Source organism: Lepus europaeus, chromosome 6 (genome assembly GCF_033115175.1).
Source record: "Lepus europaeus isolate LE1 chromosome 6, mLepTim1.pri, whole genome shotgun sequence".
Lineage (NCBI taxonomy): Eukaryota > Metazoa > Chordata > Mammalia > Lagomorpha > Leporidae > Lepus > Lepus europaeus.
Window position 1 is genome coordinate 107,522,847 of NC_084832.1, and position 19,565 is coordinate 107,542,411.

Below are 19,565 nucleotides of genomic sequence, written 5' to 3' on the forward strand. Positions count from 1 at the left end.
ACACTTACCTCCACCAGTAAAAATAAGAAAAAGGAAGCGAGTCTCTGATTAGCTGGCTGTCTCGCTTCTCGTGCCGGAGGCCTTGTGACCTCATTTCCGGGATCTGCTCGTATTGAGCCAACGGATACCGGTACTTTGGGAACGTGGGGAGGTGTTTTGCGCTGTCGGTTTCCTGGGTTTGTGTTAGTTTTTGAATTTTCACGTTCCTTGTGACGTGAGCGGGTGTCATCCTCTGGGAATGTCTCCGTTTGAAAACGAGTAACTTGTCACCGAGTCTAACGTGCTTCGCAAGCGTCAGGTCATCCCACGTGGGCGCCTGGGCGCACCTCGGATTTCAATAGTGGCTCTTACACACGCAGACTGTTTTTAGACCTGAACAACTACAACAGCGCCCGTATTAGAGTCTCAAATGCCGATCCATAGGATTCATTTTCTGAGGAGGAAATGTGGGAATACATATGCAGTTAGAATTCAAGAGTGGCTAGGTTGAGGAAAAAATTTTTATACATCACATATAAAATACGTGTTATGTAATATGACACTTAAAATTATATGTAGGTATGTGTATAGTATTTGTGTACACACGCACTCCGTTCCCGACTGGCGTTTTCATCAGTCAAGGGTCCTCTGTGATGTCATAGACGCCAGGATTGATTCACTTGCCTCTAGTCTTCACCCTTTCCTTCCCCGCTGTGTCCCCGTCCCCAGGAATTCCTCTCTCAACTTTCCCCCTTAAAGGTAAGTTTAAGTGTTTTAAAAATTTGACTGTTAAAGGACACACTTGGTTATTTCTGATCTTAATCTGAGTATCCCTTTTGGAAAATCAGCTAGACAGAGGCCAGTTCTTACTGTCTGTTGTAAATACTTAAAAATGTGGGGAGACATAGTAATTTTTAACAAGATACTTAATGTCCTGAATGATATAAATCAGGCTCGTACCTACATTTTTTGTTTCAGTAAATTTCTTAAAAAATGATTTATTTTTTTTATTTGAAATAGAGTTACAGAGGGAGGGACAGACACAGGGATGTCTCCATTCTTTGGTTCATTCCCCAGATGGCACCCAAGGAGCCAGCAGCTTCTTCCAGGTCTCCCACATGATGGCAGCGGTCCCAATGCTTGGGCTATCTTCCACTGCTTTCCCAGGTCATTAGCAGGGAGCTAGACAGGAAGTGGAGCAGCCTGGACTCCATATGGGAAGTTAGTACAACAGGTGGCAGCTTTATCGGCTATGCCACCAAGCCAGCCCTTGTTTTAGTAAATTCTTGATTCTTTGATTCTGGAGTGAATTTGAGTATCAGAGCAATAACAAGATCTTGTAAGTTATAGCTTATAAACCAGGTGGTAAAACAGAAAAGATTTAATTTTGAAGGTGAAACAAATTATCTTGTAACTAGCTTATAAAAGCAATAATACAAGAATAAGACAAAATGAAAGGTATGTTAGGAAAGTCCAAGTCTTTTGCAGCAAGTTTGTGGGTTGACACCGAAAGTCGCAATGGAATGTATTCCTTGGTGAAAGATTGAGAAAAAAGCATATGCGGGGCCGGTGTTGTGGCGAAGTGGGTTAATGCCCTGGCCTGAAGCACTGGCATCCCATATGGGCGCCGGTTCTAATCCCGCTGCTCCACTTCCGATCCAGCTGTCTGCTATGGCCTGGGAAAGCAGTAGAAGATGGCCCAAGTCCTTGGGTCCCTGCACCCATGTAGGAAGCCCGCAAGAAGCTCCTGGCTCCTAGCTTCGGATCGGCGCAGTTCCGGCCATTGCGGCCAGCTGGGGAATGAACCATAAGATGGAAGACCTCTCTCTCTCTCTCTCTCTCTCTCTCTCTCTCTCTCTCTCTCTCTCTCTCTCTCCGCCTCTCCTTCTCTCTGTGTAACTCTTTCAAGTAAATAAATAAATCTTTAAAAAAGAAAAAAAGCATATGCACCCATAGAGATTCAGCTGAACCATTAGGTTTTCAGAGCCTCTGGATTTTTCTGAAATGAGGTAATTAGTGAAATTGGCCACCTAATGCTTTATGTAGCAAAGGCAAATGCATCCTTTCTGGTAGTTTGAAATCAGATCATATTCTGTCTTGTAAAAACTTGTAGTGTAATAAGGTGTATCTTTCCTTTAAATGACAAGTTTTTGAAGATTAGTAATTTCAGCATCATAAATACACACTTTGTGCATGTATTACTGAGGTTTACTTGCTTATGTTTGAAATACTTGAAATATCCCAGAGTGCTTACACATTCACTTGGATTTTAATTGAATCATCACAGTTGGTCAGAGTTGACTGAAATTATAGTCTTTATCTTTTAAAAAATATATCCAGATTACATTGTGTTATTAGTAGAAATTTACAGATCCATTGTCACCTTTCATAATCGAAGCAAAGTTACAGACATTTCTCAGTATCTTCCAGGTTACAGAAAATTGTACTTAATTTGGTGGTCAAAAATATGTTAGTATAAAAAATACCACTGAAAGGTTCAGGGTTTGTGTTTAGGCAGAAGTTACTAAAATGTCCTCTTAGAACTAAATGATGCTTGAAACTAGTGGTGGAAAGTCTTTGCATCAGATATAAATTTTAAGGATTTTGATTTGAAATTAGAAAAGGAATAGGTAACCCCTCCACCTAATGCTTTGTGATAGTATTCAATCCAATGTTGATTTGGTAGAACAGGATGAGAAAACATTGTGTGATATAATCTTGTACTTCAAAGGACCCAGCCTCCAGTTGATCCATTGTTGATAGAAACACTCAAGAACCATCTAGTTTTATACCTCCAAATCTCCTTTCGAAATTATTTACCCTATTTATATCCATATTGGAAGTAAATGAAAAATAAACCAAAGAAGCAGACATGCATCATTGAAAAGGTAGTAGAGAAATATCTCAGGGGCAAATAAAATGATAGTTCATTTCATTTGGCGTTTCACTGTGTTGGTGACCTCAGTAATGGCATGATGATATTTTTCTGAGGCTGTCTTGAACTCCACCAGATGCTTCTCATAACTTTTGATAGCTGCTTCAAGCTGTGTTTTCTCCACTGCTCCCAGGATAGCACGGAAGATCATATCTATGCCAAGGCCAAGAACAGCAACTCCAATGCTGCCAAGAAGAGAGGCACCAATTTGAGTTAACACAGTGACCAACTTACTTATGATGCCCGTTGTGACATTTGAGCCCACAAGTTTAACAGCCACTGCACTGGCTGCAGATGTAGCTTCTCCCAGGATGACAGAAATAACCTTTTGTACCAGTGCAATTTTCTCATTTTCCCTTTCCTTAATATCCTGAAGTTTTCTATAAAGAGTTGGCTCTAGTTTATCTTTTAGTGCTTCATCAACCTTTTGCAGTTCCTTTTGGATTTTTGTCATGGCTTGGATGATGATATCACAATTTTCTTTGATGGTTCCATCTCTTTTCATCTCAATAGCATCCAGCCTGCACCCCAGGTGCATATTTAGAACTTCTGTCAGCTTATTGGTGGCATAGAAGCTGTCAGATAAGCAGTCAAGGAGCTGCTGGTGAAGGCGGTTTACTTCCTGCCGCCTCCTTGGGTTCTCTGGGTAGAGGAGGTCACTCTGAGCCATATTTCAGGTATGAATTCTGAAAAAAAAAAAAAAATCTTCATTAAAAGTGTTGAAAAATGCGGTTGGCACTGTGGCTAAGCCTCCAGCTGTGGTGCTGGCCTCCCATATTGTAGCTGGTTTGTGCCCTGACTGCTCTCCTGATTCAGCTCTGCTTATGGCCTGGGAAAGCAGTGGAAGATGGCCCAAGTGCTTGGGCCCCTGCACCTACGTGAGAGACCCAGAAGTAGCTCCTGGTTTCTAATTGGCTCAGCTCCAGCCATTGGAGTGAACCAGTGGATGGAAGACCTTTCACTCTGTGTATGTGTCTGTGTCTTTCTCTCTCTGTAACTGTCTCTCAAGTAAATAAATCTATTTTTTTAAAATGCTTAAAAAGTGTTGAAAAATATCTGCTATCTTTGTAGATCTGACTAGGAAATTTTTCACTTTATGCATATGAGGGTAGCAAAATTCTTTCCAAGGAATTCCAAGGAATTCCTCAGAAAATTCAAGTTTTTTTTTTTTTTTTTAACTGATTTCCATGAAACTTGGAGTCAGTGTATGGAAAATGCAGGTAACAGACTACAGTCCATTTATGCATAAATTAAGACATTAGATTTTTGTAGTGGTGGTAAATCTAGATAGGAAATACTCATGTTAATCAGGCATCTGGTTAGTAAACATGTTTATTTCCAGGTAATGGGTAATAACTTACTTGTAACAGACTCCAATTAGAAATGATTAGCACTTTGTGTTGCTATATGGGGGCAAACTGTTGAAATCTTTACCTAATATGTACTAAACTGATCTTCTGTATATAAAGAGAATTGAAAATGAATCTTGATGTGAATGGAAGGGGAGAGGGAGCGGGAAAGGGGAGGGTTGCGGGTGGGAGGGAAGTTATGGGAGAGGGAGAAACCATTGTAACCCATAAGCTGTACTTTGGAAATTTATATTCATTAAATAAAAGTTTAATAAATGAAAAAAAAAAAAAAGAAATGATTAGCTCTTGATTACTAATGCTTCTTAATTTCCTCAACCCCTAGTTATCATACTGACTACACCTACCAAATTGGTTTCTCAAAATGGAGTCAGGCCAGAAGAATATTAAGATCTCTCTTAGTTTATAGGGCTATTAATATTAAAACTTTGTGTTTATATACTTTATTATCTGAATTTTAAATATTCAGATCACTTTCTGTCTCTACAGGGAAACTGTTTTCTAAACCTAGAGACATCCAAAGACAACACACATAAGAATCTAACATGACTCTTCAGACCACTTCTGTGGAACTGATTACTGCTAATGTCTAAAAAAAGGAAAAGTAAAGGCAGTTAGTTTACAAAGTAATAGAAAAGTAAACATAAAAATAACATTCAGTTTTCCAACTGCTAGAGGTAAAAATCCTGTTTAAATTAGACATAATAAATCTTGTAAAAAATGTAAAAATCTCAACATAAACTGCTTATTGTAGCATACATGATTTTTTAGAATAGATGCTATTAGAGTAAATGCTGTTCTAATATTTCTAAAAAATTTAAAGGGACAACAAAAATTTGCTACCATATTTTTCTCAAAAACAAGCAGATGAAACCAAGAAATAAAGATATAAAATTGATGAGAAAAGCATCTCCATGTAAGACATTCCATTTAAAGCTTTTCTGTTGGAGATGCTACATTTTAATCATAGTAATGAGAATTGAAAAGCTGAGTGTTTCTCTGAAATTTGGCTGGCAGCTCTGAGTCAAATATATCATTAGGTTATAACAAATGTTCAAATTTCTTGTTCATATTTTGTGTTTTAAGTACTTTTACTAGTCCAGAGTTTTACTTTGTTGTTGTTGTTTTAAAGATTTATTTATTTATTTACTTGAAAGGCAGAATTACAGAAAGAGAGGGAGATACAGAATGAGATCTTCAACCTGGTTCATTCCCCAAGTGGCCACAACAGCTGGGCTGCACCAGGCCTAAGCCAGGAGCCCAGAATACTATCTGGGTCTCTCATCTGGTTCTTCCACGTGGGTGCGGGGGCCCAAAAACTTGGAGCGTCTAGCACTGCTTTCCCAGGCACTTTTAACAGGGAGCTGGATCTGAAGCAGAGCAGCAGGTACTTGAGTCGGCACCCATATGGGATACTGGCATTATAGGCTTTGGCTTAACTGGCTATTCCACAATGCTAGCCCATTGTGTTTTACTTTTTAATGGTGTTATTTTTATTACACAAGAAATACACATGCTGTTGTAGAATACAGTAGCAATAAACTAATAATCATAAGTTTTATATACACTGCTGCTCAAAGGCAACCATCGAAAATGTGTTGGCTAGGGCCAGCAATGTGGTGTAGTAGGTTAAGCCTCTGCTTGTGGCACTGACATCTCACTTGGGCATGAGTTTGTGTTCCAGCTGCTCCTCTTTCAATGTAGCTCTCTGCTGATGGCCCAAGTGCTTTGGCCCCTGCACCCGATGGGAGACCTAGAGGAAGCTCCTGGATCCTGGCTTCAGATGGGCCCAGCTCTGGCTGTTGCAGCCTTTTGTGGGGGTGAACCAACAGATGGAAGACCTCTTTCTGCCTCTTCCTCTCTCTCTAATGCTGCCTCTCAAATAAATCTTTTAAAAAAAAGTATTGGCTGATAGGTTTCTGGATGTGTGTGTATGTATGTGCTTATGTATGAACACAAATGAAATCACACTGTATGTATTGATGTGTACTCTGTTTCAATTTATTGTAAATATTAATTTATATCAATAAATAATCACATGGTAAAATATTAGTTGTGCTGGGTATGTATTTGAGATTGGATAAAAATTTCATTTGGGGAGAAGGTAGACAATGTGCAGGGGACAGTGCAGTTGTTACCATATCTGTGACTCTATTTGCAAAGCTTATAAATTATTTAGAATGATCTATATTATACTTTGCCATTATTAAGCTGCAGTTGGCATCAGAAAGAAGAAAATGCAATTTTCTAAAAGGTTTACTAAGTATCAAGAGTATACCATAAAATGAATAAACCTGATATGAAACTTCTTATGTTTTATATCTGCAGCTTACAGTTCGATTTAGAGAGAAAGAAGAGTTCATTTGGGTAAAAAATATGTTTGTGCCCAGTAACACTGATATGTTTCTTAATATACAGAACTTGATTAGGCATTCTATATACCTGCCATTTTTATTTTCTGTTAAACTCTTTAGAGAAAATGGGCTCCTATGTTAATGCCTCTGTGGGATCTGACACATTCTCTCTGAGTAAGCAACCCATCCTAGCACAGTCGTTCTTAGTCTGGATATGAGAACGTCTAGATATGAGAGCCTCAGAAATGTGGGGTGAGGGAATGAAGATGTTTTTCTGTTAAAGTAAACATGTAAATAACCTATTCGCCACATCATAAAGATATACTTTGGAAGTGGGTGGAGGAACATATATTTTTAATGGATTAAGAATATTACTATGTTAGATTTAGAAAAAAATGTACTGGAACTTCTGTTATTCTGATTCTATTCTACTTAAAGGAATTGCTTATTGAGGATCTAATAAATATTCCTCAAACTCACTAAAATGTGATTTGTACACTGTTTTTTTTTTTTTTCCTTCTAGGAATTTTCCATTAAACTTTTCTTTTTCTTTATTCCTGGCTTTCAGATCTTACCATGAGATGGAAACTCTAGTTTCCATATTCCAGTTCAGAAGACAACTGACTACATCCCTATACGGAATTTTAGGTGAGAGTAGTTTTTCTTATCCTGAAAATGTGGACGCCATCTCTAGTGGCGTTCACATGCCATTATAAGAAGGTGTAGCTTCCAAAAAAGGACTGTTATCCTACCTCAGGATAAACAAATGGAAATATGAAACTTCCTTCTTGAATGCTTCCAAGTGAGCAGTTCCTTTTCAATTAACTTTATAACTTAATCGTCAAATATATTTGAAACAGGACAGGCTACATGTTTTCTTCGAGAAAGTAATGATGGGGCTCCTCTGTCTCCACCATATTAAAATACCATAAAAGCACACTATTAAACAGTATTCTCCAGGTATTGAACTGTTTTCTGACCTCCATTGAAGTCAGGAGAAAGATAATAGCTGAATTTCCCAAACAGGCTGGTTTCAACAGTGTGATAGTGAATTTTCCTCTGCTTTAATTTCATTAGGAAAAAAAAAGTGCGCTGGTGTTAGCCAATCAGATTATTTTTTCGTTGTTCTGGTTCCTTATCTATGCCTTACAAGGAAAGTGACTTTGAAATGACCAATTTACTTTTTCTGTTCTGTTTTGCTTTCATTAGCCCTTTTGTCTAGAAAACCAACTTTTCTCTATTCAGCTCATTAAAGTGTGTATTTTGTTTTATAGAATGAGCTGCTGCTCTGTTCTAGAATTGCAAATAAGCCAAGTAAGATCTCTAAGCTAAATTTGTTATAACTTTGTCTTTGGACAATTTGTCTTATAGGTAGTATTTTCCTGTGTGTAAGGTAGTATTCTAGGCTCTGTAAAGCATACAGACATGAAAAAGGCATGGTCCCTGCTATCTTGGAATTTTGAATCTAGTTAGGGAGTTAAGACAGATTTATAATTACAGTATCCAGTTGAAAGTATGATTTATTATGAAATGACAGGTACTGTTGGTTTTGGAGGCTGTCAGTTCAAATTTTGAATAGTCCATGTCTTAGTTTGTATTGCCTTATGGAGACATTTGGTCATCCTGGGAAGGTTAAGCATCTGCTCCTTTAATAAATATGTGCTTTATAGCAAAGAAGAGATTAAATAATTTGTGGAAATGTCCATCATAGCAATGTGCAGTGTCTCTACTTTGGTGCTTAACACTTTAGTTCTGCATTTCAAGTTGATTAATTCCACTCAGCAAATTCAAAGTCCTGTAATTAAATGGAGTCACCCTTCTTAAAGAGCATACTTGTTACTCAGGCAAACTCCAAGTGATGTCATGCTAACAGTAGGTGCTGTGCCTGAGATAAGTTCTGGCTTGTACACTTTGCCTTGTCTTACTATATTTTCAGTGCTAACTGATTACCTACCACTTTTGTATGACAAATTTGAACTTTTACATAATTTGAGTTATCACATGATGATGCTTCCTGTTAGAGAAAATTCGGGTTGAGGAGTTACCACCCACTTCCATACAGTTTGTGCCGTTTGCATATTTTGTTGTTTACCCAGTCTCTGAAATAGATTCTAAGGCGCCCTGGGAAAGCCCGATGGAGAATTACTAACCACTAGGTGGAGCTCTTGACCTCCAGGACTCAACTTCACCAGAGCATTTGCTGAAGCAGCTGTGCTTTCTGTTACTCTGTGCACACTTGGTCTCTGGGCTGGCAAATTTTTATTTGATCAGAGTTCTGTTGCTAAACAAAGTCTGAAAATTTTTGACTTGTTATCTCATACAAATTAGAGGAAAATAACTCTGGAAGTGTTCATATGGAATCTGGAGTTGAGCAGCATGCCATAGGGAATTAAATTGAATCCAAAGGTAAACTTGAGATGGATTGAGGAGTAAATTCAATTGATGAATTGAGAAGTAAACACTCAAGGTAAAAGAGCACATGAGAAATGATAGCAATATGAGAGTACTTCAAAAAGTTTATGAGAAAATATAATTAAAAGATAAATTATTTTGCTGCAAACATATTTTGAAATCCATAGGTTTTTTATATGTATTTTGATACCTTTTGTATATTGCTGATTGTATTTAAAAGTTTAAGATTATTGAGTGATACTACGTAGTTTTAGTTTCTTAGGAGATAGACTTCCCTACATAATGAAATATATCAATTGTCACACAAATAAAACTTTTTATGATACCTTTGTGGATAACAGTACTGCATTGTCTGCTACATACTAAAGGGTTTTAAAGAGAGAAATTAATATTAAGGTGATAAGAGGAAGTTTCACAGAATGATGTAATTTATGCTTTAATAGATGGTAGAGTTATAACAAATGAAAATTGAAAGGTTTGGTAAACCAAAATAAAATACAGAGTCATTCTAACTAGTGTAAACTTTTTAAAACAAAGCAGGAAAAACTATAAACCTACCATCTCAAATTCTTTTGTTCTTTTCCAAAATTTATTTGTATGCATGTCTTTATAAAGTTGTAATAATTAAATAAAATTCACTTTATATTAACTCACTTAAACTTTTCCCCATATTGCTAGTTTTGAAAGTATTTTATAGTTATATAAAGTGTTCCACACATCTTTACCATAATTTACCAAATCCCTAGTTGTTTCATTATCATAAATAATGTTCTATTGAGCACTTTGATACACAGAGTTGTTTTCTTCCTCCAACAGCTGGACTAATTCTTTGAGATAAATAGAAAAATTATATCACTAATGGGAATTAAAATTTTTATTACCTTTGAGATATATTGCAAACTACATTACAAAGACTTTTATCCAGCCACCAAAATTTTTAACAGCATGACATGGGGTCTCTTTCAAAGTTGAAGTTGGTTCTATTTAAATAGTATTGATGTATGAAGCATAAGGTAAAATTTTAAAAAGAAGAGTTCTTACCTTTCCAGAAATACATACTGAAAATGTTAATGGTGAAATGACATAGTCACAAATTTGCTTTTAAACATCTGGATCGGATAGTGGGATAGGGTTTTTGATAAACCAATATTATCTTTATATTGATAATTTAAAAAGTTTGAGACACAGAAAAATATAAACACAGATATGCAAACACACACTTAGACACAGATGAACACCACACACAGAGGAAAGAAGAGAGAGTGTTTCCCATCTGTTGGTTTACTCCCAAATGACTGAAATAGCTGAGGCTGAGCTGAACAAAGCTGGTAGCTGGGAATGCATTTGATGTCTTCATGTTGGCAGCAGGAACCCAATTATTTGAGCCATCACCACTGCCTCCTTGGGTCCTTTGGTGGGAAGCTGAGGTCAGGAATCAACCCTGATTGGTTCCAATCCAGATGCTCTGATGAGGGATGCAGGCAACATAACCACTAGGCTAAACACCCACTTTCTTGTTTTGATAATTTGTACAGCTGAGTTATGGGTACATGGGAGTTTATAAGATTATTGTTACCCTTTCTGTGTATGTTTGAATTTTTCCCATAATAACAATTTTAAAAAGAAAAAAAATTACATGATCCTGTCTAAAGCTCTGATGTTAAGTCACTCATGTTCTCTGACGTTCAGATTTCTTCGTGCTTTCACTTTTCTTTTTTTTTTTTGACAGGCAGAGTGGATAGTGAGAGAGACAGAGAGAAAGGTCTTCCCTTTTGCCGTTGGTTCACCTTCCAATGGCCACTGTGGCCGGCCCATTGCGCTGATCCGAAGCCAGGAGCCAGGAGCCAGATGCTTCTCCTGGTCTCCCATGCGGGTGCAGGGCCCAAGGACTTGGGCCATCCTCCACTGCCTTCCCGGGCCATAGCAGAGAGCTGGCCTGGAAGAGGGGCAACCGGGATAGAATCCAGCGCCCCAACCGGGACTAGAACCCGGTGTGCCAGCGCCGCAAGGTGGAGGATTAGCCTGTTGAGCCACGGCGCTGGCCTTCACTTTTCTTCACTGTCCAAATTGGGTCCTTCTGTCAGACAAGTTTGCTTATTTGGGAGTGTGGAAGTAATATGGTACACATAAGTAAGAAGTCATACAGGAGAAAGTGACAGGTACTAAGTAGTTCTGAACTTTCTTTAATTCAAATAAAAATCATGATCTGTAATTAAAAGACAAATTCATCATGATATAAATTCTTTTAAGGATTTTCTTTGATCAGAAAGCAATAATAAGTCTACCCAGAAAGCAAAATATCAAGGTCATTGATCAGCATTTATCAAATGCTCACTTTTGAAGCCTCTATTATATGTCTTGAGGATTTAAAAAAAAAAAGGGTTTATTGCCCTCAAAAGATAGTAATTATCTACTTGGAGACACACAGCCAATACACAGTGATGTATTTAAATACAACTTATGAAGGAGTATGAGCACTGTATCTGAACTAGTATTAGATTCTTCATTTTTTCTTCCCAGGTAAATACAGAGTGTTGATATTAATGTTAACAGCATACAAAGAAATGCCACCACCCAGATAAGCGACCCACATTACACAGGTGTCATTGCATCCTTAATCCTTTCTAATACTGATGTCTTTACTGCTTCTCTTCCCCTCTGCCCTAATCCTGGAAGTTGTTGATTTTTTCCTTTCTTCTTTAGAGAAATCATAGAAACATGCCATGGGACCCTCTTATAAAACAGCTCTTTTGCTACTTTCTTTATGGCTAGGTTTCAGACTGATATGTTATTTCTGTCTCCCTTTAATATTGAGAATCAAAGTGTTATATCAATACTAATAGATCCATATTGCTTACCTTGCTGTGCGTCTGCGTTTGTGGTCCCAGCACTTGTTTTAGGAGTACTGTTGTGCTTTTCTGTCTGGTTTCATCTGGATGTTTCTGGTGGAATGTGATGACTTACAGGCTTTGCTAGTTTCTGCTGGGTCCCTCTGCCTGTCTGGTTATAGGCTATTTCTGGATGGCTTGGTCCTCAGAATTCTTCAATTTCCTGTATTTGTATAAACTTAGTATATACTAAGTAATATAGTTTGAAAGACTAGTGAACTAGTGAAACTTATCTTAAATTTTTCTGATCTGCAATGTTTGTTAATGAAAAGTGCTGTACACCTGAACTAATTCAGTGCAGTAAAGAGAGGGCTCTTTGATCACAGCTCTCTGGTTTGGGGATTCCATCTTGAAAACTATTCTGTATTAAGTTTGTGTTAGCTTCTGTTACATTTTTATATCTGTCTAATTGCTTTGGTTAGATTTTCACGTAAATGCAGATATAGCCACAACATGGTCTCTCTTATAATGATGAATGGTCTTGGCAATATAAAATCCTTAAAGACCAAGTTGACTCCTTTCCCTTGAATCTTAGATCAGAGTCTTCTGTGTTTCTTCCGCTGGGTTCTGTCCTAATCTATAGATTTCATTACTGCATCTGAGAGGCAGCCCAAGAATAAGGTGTGGAAAGACCACACCTTTAGGAGGAGACGGTTCTAGTTTTGTGTGCTCTAAGTACCACTTTCTAGTCATGTAACTTAGGAAAATCATGTAACTTTTCTTCTAAGTTTTTCCATGGGTGTAATGTATGCATTAATTTATAACTTATGAGTTGTCATAATGGTTAAATGAGATAATGCACACAAAGCACTTGGCATAGTGGCTGATATGTGGCAAAAATTTACTAAGTGGTAGCTATTAAATATTTTTGTACTATTAAAAAAATTTTTTTTAATTTATTTGAAGAAGAGAGAGAGAGACTAAGAGAAAGACAGTGGTCTTCCATATGCTGGTCCACTCTTCAAATGCCTGCCACAGCTGGGGCTGGGCCAGGCCTTGAATTCAATCTGGATCTTCCTCATGAGTGTTAGGGACCCAACTACTTGAGCCATCACTTGCTGCCTTCCAGGGTACATATTGACAGGAAGCTGGAATGGAGAGCAGGGCCACGGCTGGAACCAATGCACTCTGATACAAGATGCAGGTGTCCCCAAGTGGCATCTTCATGACTGTGCCAAATGCCTCCCCTTGTTCTTAAATTAACAACAATATCTCCTGATGGGAACAGTCGAGGAACGTGGACTAGAAAGAATACAAATCCAGGATGCCACACAGGAGACTTGTAAAATCAAAAGGTGCTGCCCTATGGTACTAAGAAAGAGCTGTTTTTGTCCCAGGGGATCATTTTGCCTTTGATATATTCTAGGGGCCTAAGTGAAAAAGGAAAATATGTGTGGTCAGTGTATCTGAACTAGGTATGTACAATAAATAGAATTCCAACAGATGTACAGGGAGTTGAGTCTGGAGGAGATAATGCAGATGGAAGGAACACTGAAATCCAAGGAGCTAGACAAAAAGTTGTAGAGCACTTTCAGGGAACAAAGTTAATCTACTGTGCAGGTGGTATGCAGTAGGTATGAAGCACTCAAGGAAAATAAGTAATGGAAAGTTGAGAGTGGTTTGTAGAAGACTTTAAATGCCACGCTGGGAAATTGTGTTTTATTCTCTAGACAATCTCAAACCATTGAAGATTTTTTTTTTAATTATAGTGTTCAGAGGTTTAGGTTTCACTTTGTATAAACTAGAATAATAATAGGATAATAAAGCAGAGGTCACCAGCCCCGTAACTATGGGAGATGGACAAGTTATATCAATCGCTTGCCTTATTTTAGAAAGTTATGTTTTGTTACTGAAGAGAGTACTGTTGAGGAATGCTATTTAACCGCCTTGTTCCTGAGGCCATGAAGTTCCTCTGCTATTCCTATTCCTCTTAACTTTTTGACTATTCAGCCACCCCTTTCTTTCCTACCACATAGCAGCCTAATTGGAATTATAATAATTGAGATGTGAGCAGTAACAATGCAGAGGAACTGGGCTCACTGTTCTGGTCTCCTTTTCAGAATTATCAGAGGAAAAACTAGAAGCAATGTTGACGTCATACTTAGCCTCCTTGATCATCAGCTTGAACTTGATTAAAGTCAGTATTGGCATTAAAACAGCAGTTGGGTCTGACACTGAAGGAAGAGGCACTTTTTCTTAGCAAAGTTCTTGGAGTTAGAGTAGAGGCAGGGAATCAGGAAAGCTGATTGGACAAGTTTGGATGCTGGGTTGAGGGTGGTTGTGAATGAGAGAAGGGTGATATCTATGAAGAGATATGCATATCGTTTCTCTCGACAGTTTATTTTACTTTGAATGCTTCCCTTTCCTCTTTGTTTTAAAGTTCACTCCTTTTCTTGAAAAGTTCTGCTCAAAAACCACATGTCACTTGACTCTTTCCCAGAATAACTTGCCTGGTTCAATTATGGTAGCTTTGGGGCCAGCGTTGTGGTGTAGTGGATAAAGCTACCGCTTGCAATGCCAGCATCCCATACAGGCACCGGTTTGTGTCCCAGCTGCTCCACTTCCAATCCGGCTCCCTGTTAGTGGCCTGGGAAAAGCAGTGGAAGATGGCCCAAGTGGTTGGTGCCCTGCACCCACATGGGAGACTTAGAAGAAGCTCCTGGCTCCTGGCTTTGGCATGGTCCAGCCCAAGCTGTTGCTGCCATCTGGGAAGTGAGCCAGGGGATGTGGAAGACCTCTCTCTGTCCCTCCCTCTCTCTAACTCTTTCAAATAAATAAACGGACCTTTAAAAAAATTATAATAGTTTCAACAACTCATCAGCACTTAGCTATTTTACACTTTAAAAAAAAAATCAAACAATGAGCTGGTGTTGTGGCACAGTGGGTTAAGCTGCTGCCTGCAATGCCAGCATCTTGTATGGACACTGGTTAGTGTCTTGGCTGCTCTTCTTCCGATCTAGCTTCCTGCCGGTGTGCCCGGGAGGGCAGTAGAGGATGGTCTGAAAGCTTGGGCCCTTACCACCACGTGGGGGAATTAGATGGAGTTTCTGGCTCCTGGTTTTGGCTTGACTTAACCCCAGCCATTTAGGGAGTGAGCCAGTGAATGAAAGATTCTCTGTCTCTCTCTGTAACTCTGCCTTTCAAATAAAAGTCAAACTAAAATATAACCACATTTTTGACCTCATAACCTCTTTTGTCTCTTCTCTCCACAGTCAGATTTTCCCTTGGGTAATGTCTATGCATTAACTGTATGGCATTTTCTCCATTAATTTTTCAATATTTGTACCTAGTTTCTACACATATCCCTGCTTCCTGCACAATTGCTCCCTAGCATCACTAATAACATCGAAATTGTTTAATATAGTGTTTATCTTATTTGCAATCTTTGAAAATGTTGGCCAGTTCTTTTTTTTATTATTTTTTTAAAGATTTATTTGTTTAATTGAGAGGCAGAGTTACAGGGAGAGAGAGGAAAAGACAAAGAGAAGTCTTCCATCTGCTGGTTCACTCCCCAAATGGAGCTGGACCAGTCCGAAGCCAGGAGCCAGGAGCCTCTTCTGAGTCTTCCACGTGAGTGCAGGGACCCAAGTACTTGGGCCATCTTCTGCTTTCCCAGTGCATTAATTTGAGAAATCATCCACTGCTTCCCAGGTGCCTTAGAAGGAAGCTGTAATGGAGGCAGAGTAGCCAAGACATGAACAGGCACTTCAGTTTGAGATGCCAACTTCACAAGTGGTGACTTAACCCACTGCACTATTATACCCTCCCTAAATGTCTTATTTTAAGTGATACTGTAGGTGTCATTTGTTTTATTGTCAATTTCTAATACTTTTGTTACTAGCATGTAGAAATACAATTGTTGTATGTTTGATCTTGTTTTTACAACCATGCTAAACTTAGTTATTAGTTCCAGTAATTCAATAATTATTGATATGTTTAAGTCCAACATTTATTATTAGTTTGCTATTTTCATCTTTTGTTTTTTATTCTTGTTTTCCTTTCCCTGACATATTTTGAGCAATTTAAATAATAGTTATTTAGATAATTTTTCAAGTTTCATTTTAATTTGTCCGTTTGCCAAAATTTGTGTTTCTTAGAGTTGCTGTTACAAATTAGAAAAAAATTTGGTGACATAAAACAATAATTCATTCTGTCAGGATCTGGAGCTATAAGAGTTTCAGCAAGCAGGACCTCTTTTCTTCTGGGGCCTCTAGGAGAGACTCCTGTCTTGCCATTTCTAGCTTCTGATGACTGTTGACATCCCTTACACGTTGCTGCTTCACTCCATTCTCTGCCTCCTGCTGCTCTTTAGTGGTTACTCCAGAGATTATGACATCCTACCACACTTTATACCATCTACCTAGAATTTGTATTTTATCACATCAAGTAAAATAAAGAAAACTTACAACTGCGTGTGTCTACTTCCCCTCTCTCCTTCAAGATACAGTTGTCATATGTATTAAGTCAGTGCTATTTTTTCTTCCTTGTAATTTTTGCTTACCTCTGTGGTTCACTACCCATTATTTGATTCCCAGTATGCCCCTTCCTGGTGCTCTGATTGAAATGTGAGGGTTTGGGGGCTGGCGCTGTGGCACAGTGGGTTAACGCCCTGGCCTGAAGCGCTGGCATCCCATATGGGCACCGGTTCTAGTCCCTGCTGCTCCACTTCCCATCCAGCTCTCTGCTATGGCCTGGGAAAGCAGTAGAAAAAGGCCCAAGTACTTGGGCCCTGCACCCAAATGGGAGACCCGGAAGAAGCTCCTGGCTCCGGGCTTCGGATCGGCCCAGCTCCGGCCATTGCAGCCAATTGGGGAGTGAACCATCGGATGGAAGACCTCTCTCTCTCTCTCTCTCTCTCTCTCCCCCTCTCCCCCTCTCCCCCTCTCCCCCTCTCCCCCTCTCCCTCTTTCTCTCTCACTTTTTCCCTTTCTCTCTTTCTCTCTGCCTCTCCTCTCTGTGTAACTCTGACTTTCAAATAAATAAATAAATCTTTAAAAAAAAAAAGAAAGTTGTATACTTACCTGCAGTTTCATTCTCAACCCAGGGCAAAGCAGTGAGAGAAAAGTGGCTGTGAAGTTACTAGCACCATCCCTTCTTCTCAGTTGTTTCTGCCTAGGGTAGATAAGGAAGAGCAAAACAAGGCTCCACCTATAGGGACAACCTTTTCAGTGCAAATGGGCGTGAGAAGGGGCATGCTTCCTCAGTAGTGCTTATGGATCCAACAGACTTGTCTCTGCTGTGTTGGTGACAGTGTGGCGGTAGGGTGGTTGGCATTGCTGTTTCTTTCTGGTGGCCAAAAGTGAAAAGCGTTTAGAGATGCCTCTGCTCATGAGATGTGGGGTAGGTGGAGGGGAACGGTGCTACCATTTTGTTGTTGATCCTTGATCAAAAGGGATCTGCCCAGCAGACATCCCTGCTCCTGATTTGCTAGTTAATTGTGTGATTTATTTTGGAGCTTTCCATGTTTGGGTGGGTTTCCAGTTCTAGTTACAGATTGAACTGAAGATGGGATATAGAGGAAGCAGGAAAGAACAGAAACAAACAAACAAAAATACCCAAATGCAGGAAGCCAGGAAATTCCATTGCTGTGTTGTTTTTCAAATGCTGTACTCTCTGTCTCTTCCTGCTACTACCTATTCTCAGAATTATCTGAGAGTTCAATATTCTTTCCAGAAGTTTTAGTTGTAAAAAGTGTCTCACCTTATCTTTACTGGAACCAGAGCCTCTCTTTGTACTTTGTGATTCTTTATTCAATATTTTCCACAACAGTGAATGGTTATTGAGGATAATATCCTTGAGAATAGCATCACTCTACACATTAGCATATCCATTTATTCAGGATGCAGCATATAACACTTGACATGTAGTATAGACAAAATACTATCCTGCGCCTCTACTCTGAATAATTTTTGTTGGTACTTTTTATCAAGTCACAGGATCATTTCTACTTTAAAGTTCGTGTGGCTTTCCTGCTCTTGACAGGAGTTTTCCGCACATTTAGACTCTCCTTTTAGTCTTGATGGTTGCTAAATCCACTTGTAGTTTTCACTTGTATTATTGCTTTGCTTTGCAGTGCTGACACATTTTTGTGGAAGAAATGTCTTCAGAGTTAGAAAAGGATAAGGAGAGGCTAGTTCAAGCTGCCACAACATTCTTCTATCATATACGAGATCTTTCTTCCTCCATAAATGCATTTACTGAGTTGTGCAACCACAGTATGAATACTCAGATCCCCTCACTACCTGTGAAAGAAGACATTATTATCAAAGATCTATGTGAACAAATGCTCAGCGTTTTTAAGGAGGTGCAGTCTGCAGTGGATGCACAATACAGTGATATGCAGAAGGAGCCTATATGTTCCAAGGTTGCAGCAACTATGTGCTGCTTGGCTGAGAAGAGTGCCAATGTGAAAGATTTGCAACAGTCAGCTAAAGACATGCTACGAAACGTCCACTCACCAGTCCTTGTCTCTGCACTGAAAAATAGTAATGTCCTGGGGAGTTTGGAGTCTTCTCTTTCCCTATTGATGAAATCCCCCATCATGAGTCTTCAGTTAAGTGACTTCCACAGAGAAGACACCAAAGAGCAACCAGATGCCACTGCTTCTGAGAAAACAATGAGTCCAGATCCTTCTAAAGCCACTACAGTAGACACTTTGAAAAAGCTGCAAGATGCACTGAAAACTGAGAATACTGACAATCCCATAGGGTCCGCAGCAGATCATTTGGAACATATTGTCAAGACTATGGAACCAACCATAGCGGTCCTTCAAAAATCCAGAAAGGCTATGGAAATGGGTACTTCTGTGTTTAAGAAAGTAGATGGCAAGTAGGGGTATGACAAAAGAAGTATTCGTTTCTGTCAGAAAAATCACTTCAGATCCCATGATTTTCCATAGTGTTTCCAAAGATAACTTAGATGCCAGACATGGGTGTGTTAGAACATAAGTGCAGACAGAAGTCACTTGGAAAACCACTTACCTGTAGTTTTTTGGTATTAAAATAAGAAGAAATAAAGATAGTATGCTCAAAATGGCAGTTACTAAGAACATGTTATTGAAAAAAATCAAGGTAGTATTACATTTGAAGATGCTTCTAAATATTATATTTCATGTTAAACCATAGTTAAAATAGCCCTAAATTAATTTATTTTTCCCCTAAACTAATTTCTACTCTTAGCGAATCTAATGAGTGATGCCATCTGGGTAAATGAAAATATAAGCATTAGACAGTCTGGCAGACATGACTTTAGGCCTGGACAATATAAAACAACCTGCATTTTTGTCACTCATGTATTAATTTCTATGTACCTCAGTGCCTTAGCTGTTGTAAGGCATCATTATTTTTTATTTTAGTTTTTTTTTTTTAAAGAATTTATTTATTTGTTAGAGTGACAGAGAGAGGGAGAGAAAGAGAAAGAGATCTAGAGATCTTCCATCTGCTGGCTTACTTTTCAGGTGGCTGCAATAGCAGGGGTGGGCCAGATCAGGAACCAGAAACTCCATCAGATCTCCCACATGGGTGGCAGGAGCCCAAGTACTTGGGCCATCACCTGCTGCTTTCCCAGGTGTATTAGCAGGGAGCTGGATTGGAAGTGTAGCACCCAGGACTTGAACTGGCATTCAGATATG

The 19,565-nt window shown here is 38.9% G+C and overlaps 3 protein-coding genes across 4 annotated transcripts in view; 2 read left to right on the forward strand and 1 right to left on the reverse strand.

The window, feature by feature from the left end:
- The first annotated feature begins 102 nt into the window (after window positions 1–102).
- C6H12orf60 (chromosome 6 C12orf60 homolog) lies at window positions 103–18,965 on the forward strand. Of its 2 annotated transcripts, XM_062194872.1 has the most exons (4): window positions 103–130; window positions 617–738; window positions 7,204–7,283; window positions 18,009–18,965. In XM_062194872.1, exon 4 carries the CDS (start codon window positions 18,033–18,035, stop codon window positions 18,765–18,767), a length of 735 nt encoding a protein of 244 aa, XP_062050856.1. In that variant the 5' UTR covers window positions 103–130; window positions 617–738; window positions 7,204–7,283; window positions 18,009–18,032; the 3' UTR covers window positions 18,768–18,965. The 2 variants fall into 2 exon arrangements, with proteins under 2 accessions (XP_062050856.1, XP_062050857.1); XM_062194873.1 differs by lacking the exons at window positions 617–738; window positions 7,204–7,283 and having other exon boundaries at window positions 107–130.
- SMCO3 (single-pass membrane protein with coiled-coil domains 3) lies at window positions 2,786–3,584 on the reverse strand. The gene has a single exon (XM_062194874.1). It carries the CDS (start codon window positions 3,582–3,584, stop codon window positions 2,907–2,909), a length of 678 nt encoding a protein of 225 aa, XP_062050858.1. The 3' UTR covers window positions 2,786–2,906.
- Window positions 7,203–19,565, forward strand: part of PDE6H (phosphodiesterase 6H) — a 182,806-nt gene continuing 170,443 nt past the window's right edge. The window contains exon 1 of the mRNA XM_062194881.1: window positions 7,203–7,283. The gene's annotated coding sequence lies outside the window, so the exon portion shown is untranslated. The remainder of the gene's footprint in view (window positions 7,284–19,565) is intronic.